Below are 3313 nucleotides of genomic sequence, written 5' to 3' on the forward strand. Positions count from 1 at the left end.
AACCCCCAGTATTTGTAATCAGTACGGCTGCTGAGTTAAAAACCAAACTAAGAAGAAACATTCTAATGGTTCTAATGAGTTACATTTCACCTTTGAGACTTGGATGTTTATGTAAAATTCAAATGTGTATTACAAATTGGGCCTTATGGCTTTTTCTGCATTCACTTATTTTCGGTGTCTTCCAAAGAACGTGGTCAAGGGAACAACTGTGGAGCAACCATCCTGAACTGCGATGTGACATCCTTGCCATGTCCGGGCTCTAACGTCGCTATTTAAGGAAATTTCAATGCCTGATTTCTTTCTGTCACCTTAAAACCCTTACTTGAAAAGAGGAGCATCTGTCAGAAGCTTTAATTATTCCAGTGTAAAGCTGCCCTTTCATCTAAGTCCCATGTGTGGAAGGTGTGTTGAACTAAATCTATACCACAAAGCCCCGAGGGGCACTTTTATGCTGAAGAATATGTAAATCGGGCCACAATTTTCCCTTTAAAGGACCCCCAGGGTGTCTCTTTTCAGGCTACACCCACCGACACAAAGTTTGTGCCCTTTCCTGAATCCTTTCCTGTCAAGTCCCCTCTATTCTTTAACGGGAGGAAAAATGATCCTGTGGCTGAAATTGGTTTCCTTACTAGCAGTCCTCAGAGGTAATTGTTTCCCTCCTATTCAGGTTCTTTCCATTTTACTTCTTGCATAAAGAAGAGCTCATTAAAACAACTTTTATTTTAGGTGTCCTGTCAGAGGCCCAGTTGGTGGAGTCCGGAGGGGACGTGAGAAGGCCTGGAGAGTCCCTCCGCCTCACCTGCCAAGCCTCTGGGTTCAACTTCGGGGGCTATTGGATGAGCTGGGTGAGACAGGCCCATGGGAAAGGGCTGGAATGGGTTGCCAGCACAATTACAGGCTCATCTAACACTTACTACTCGGACAAAGTCAAGGGACGCTTCACCATCTCGAGCGACAACTCCAAAAGCCAACTCTATCTGCAAATGAACAGCCTGAAGCCAGAGGACTCGGCAGTCTATTACTGTGCGAGAGACACAGTGGGAGGAAGTGAGTCTGAAGCCTGGCAAAAACCTTCCCTTCCTCAGAGCCGCTCTGCAAGTCAGCTCTGCCCCAGAAGGCTGGATTTTCCCAGGAGACTTGAGAGGGAGCTGAGAAAGCTGCCTGAGTGCGAAGAGAAACTAAGAAGAGATCTTGGCCTGGGCATTGTGGGAGATGTTTTCCATTTGGATGGGAGGAAAGCGGAAAATATCAGCCAAAAACAAAGAATAGTTAAAAGAAAAGAAAAGAAAAGAAAAACTCCTGAAAGATGTCAAAGGCAAATTGCTCACTAGTTCTGCTCTCAAAAAATCTCTAGATATACAAAATTGGATTCATTAATTGGAATTCTTAATTCTTTTATTGATTTTGCAGTTCAACCTTCATTTATTCTCTCTTGAGACCTAGATCCACCCCTGTCGCTCTTTCTTTACATTTGTTTCTGTGTCTGTGTATCTCCCTGTCTCTCAATCTCTCTCTCTCTGTATATATATACACATATATGTGGAAACACACACACATTGTATATATTTACCCACACACTCACAAACAGACATATGCACAAACACATATAAAGGTATTTGAAAATTTAAATATGTTTAGAAATCATATTCCCCTGTTAGCAGTAGCAATGTAGCCAGGTAATAAAATTAGGATGCTCCAAGACCACAACTAGTTTGGTGTGGTGTGACACCGAGGAAGGGGGCCAAAGCCAGAAAATTGTTGGAGATACCAGCAAATCCAGCATGCCTCATTAGCATGTGCATTAACATGTAAATTGAGTCCATTCCATGATGCAACTCTTCATGTTTCTGAGGAAGCTGATTGTTCCACTCCCAATTCCCCTTTTCTCTGTTCATCCTTCTTTAAGACTGGGAGTTATGCGCACGGCTGTGTGCTGGTCCTTCTCTCTGGGTGCCATGTGATAGGCCTGGAATTCCCCTTTCTACATGCAGGTCTTAGCAGCAATAGGGCTAATGGTGAATTAAGTTGGGGAAGACAAAAAAGAACAAAGATTTCACCCTTTCTGAATGGAAATGTAACTGGAGCTTGAATGAAATGAGTAAGATATTCCTTTACTTTACTTTGAACCTTCTCTGTCTAAGCATGTAATTCTTTATGGTTGGGAGGGCTGAGTGTTTAAGATCAATGACCTGTGTTCCTCTGACATGCTTATTAAAGCTATCTATGATAATCTTATTTTTCTGTGCACAGCTCCTCGGCTGTGTAAGCTCTGCTCCAATTCAGTGGTCCTGGCTGTCCACTAATTGGCTTCAAAAATAAGGCATTAAAAACATCAGGCCAAGGGTAGCCTAAATGAGGTTGTGTTATAATACTTATAATAGCAAAGGAATGTAGATCAGGGGTTCTCAAGTCAATTCCGAGGAAAGTCGTGTTCTAGGAATTCTAGGAAAAGTGCCTCCCCACCTCCAACACAAGAATGACCTTCACAGCCCTAATTATTGAGAGCCCTGATTCTATCCCCATCTCCCTTACTGGACCTCTTTTGCTCTTCTAGAACTCAGTAACTTCTTCCCACCTCCCTTCCCCTCTTAGAATACAGATATCTCCTTGGGGAATTAAGCCCTCTGCCTCATCTTCCATGGTTTTACACTAGGGGGCACTGTGGGTCTGAATAATCCCTCTGAATATGGAGCAAGTAGAAAGGGTGTCTTCAGAGGAGGTGACAGTTCTGAGCCTTCTTCCTAGATAGGAACAAAGAAAAAGAAGAACAAGGGCTTCAATCACACTTGCCAAGGACCTGGGTGAAAAGCCAGTTCTTCAGGGACCTTTCAAACACCAGTAGGATGGGGGCCATTTGAATCTCAGGGGAAACCGAGTTCCAGAGGGCAGCTGTGATGATCATTAAGTGCACTGCTGGGATCCCAATCAATGGCAGTGTTTCATCGAAGGAACCCTGAGCACGGTAGCCCTGCCAGATCAGATCACCCAGGCAGACACTCTGGGAGACAGACAGTTCTTCAAGTAACCAGACTTTATTTCACGTAGGGCTCTATAGATAGTGAACAGCACCTTGAATCGCTGTCAGAATCCAACGGGCAGCCAGTGCACCTGGCAAAGCAGAGATAGTACATAGGCCTACAGATGCAAGCCTATCACTGCCTGTGCTGCTGCATTCCGGACCATTTGAAGCTTCTGCGTAATGTTCAAGGGCAGCCCCATCTACACCATGTTGCAGTAGTCAAGTCATGAAGTGGCCACGGCACCACTGACTTGTCCTGAGTTTAGGAGAAAAACTAAGAATTCCCCCAACCAA

The 3313-nt window shown here is 44.3% G+C and overlaps 1 gene segment (V, D, J or C); it reads left to right on the forward strand.

Annotated features, from left to right (window-relative positions):
- Nucleotides 1-598: 598 nt before the first annotated feature.
- LOC134495891 (Ig heavy chain V region 3-like) lies at nucleotides 599-1034 on the forward strand (the record flags this gene model as incomplete). The annotated part of the segment is given in 2 exon segments: nucleotides 599-644; nucleotides 727-1034. Coding segments are annotated over 2 exon segments (354 nt in total), but the record flags the coding sequence as incomplete, so codon positions are not given.
- Between the last annotated feature and the right edge of the window lie 2279 nt (nucleotides 1035-3313).

Source organism: Candoia aspera, chromosome 4, assembly GCF_035149785.1.
Source record: "Candoia aspera isolate rCanAsp1 chromosome 4, rCanAsp1.hap2, whole genome shotgun sequence".
Lineage (NCBI taxonomy): Eukaryota > Metazoa > Chordata > Lepidosauria > Squamata > Boidae > Candoia > Candoia aspera.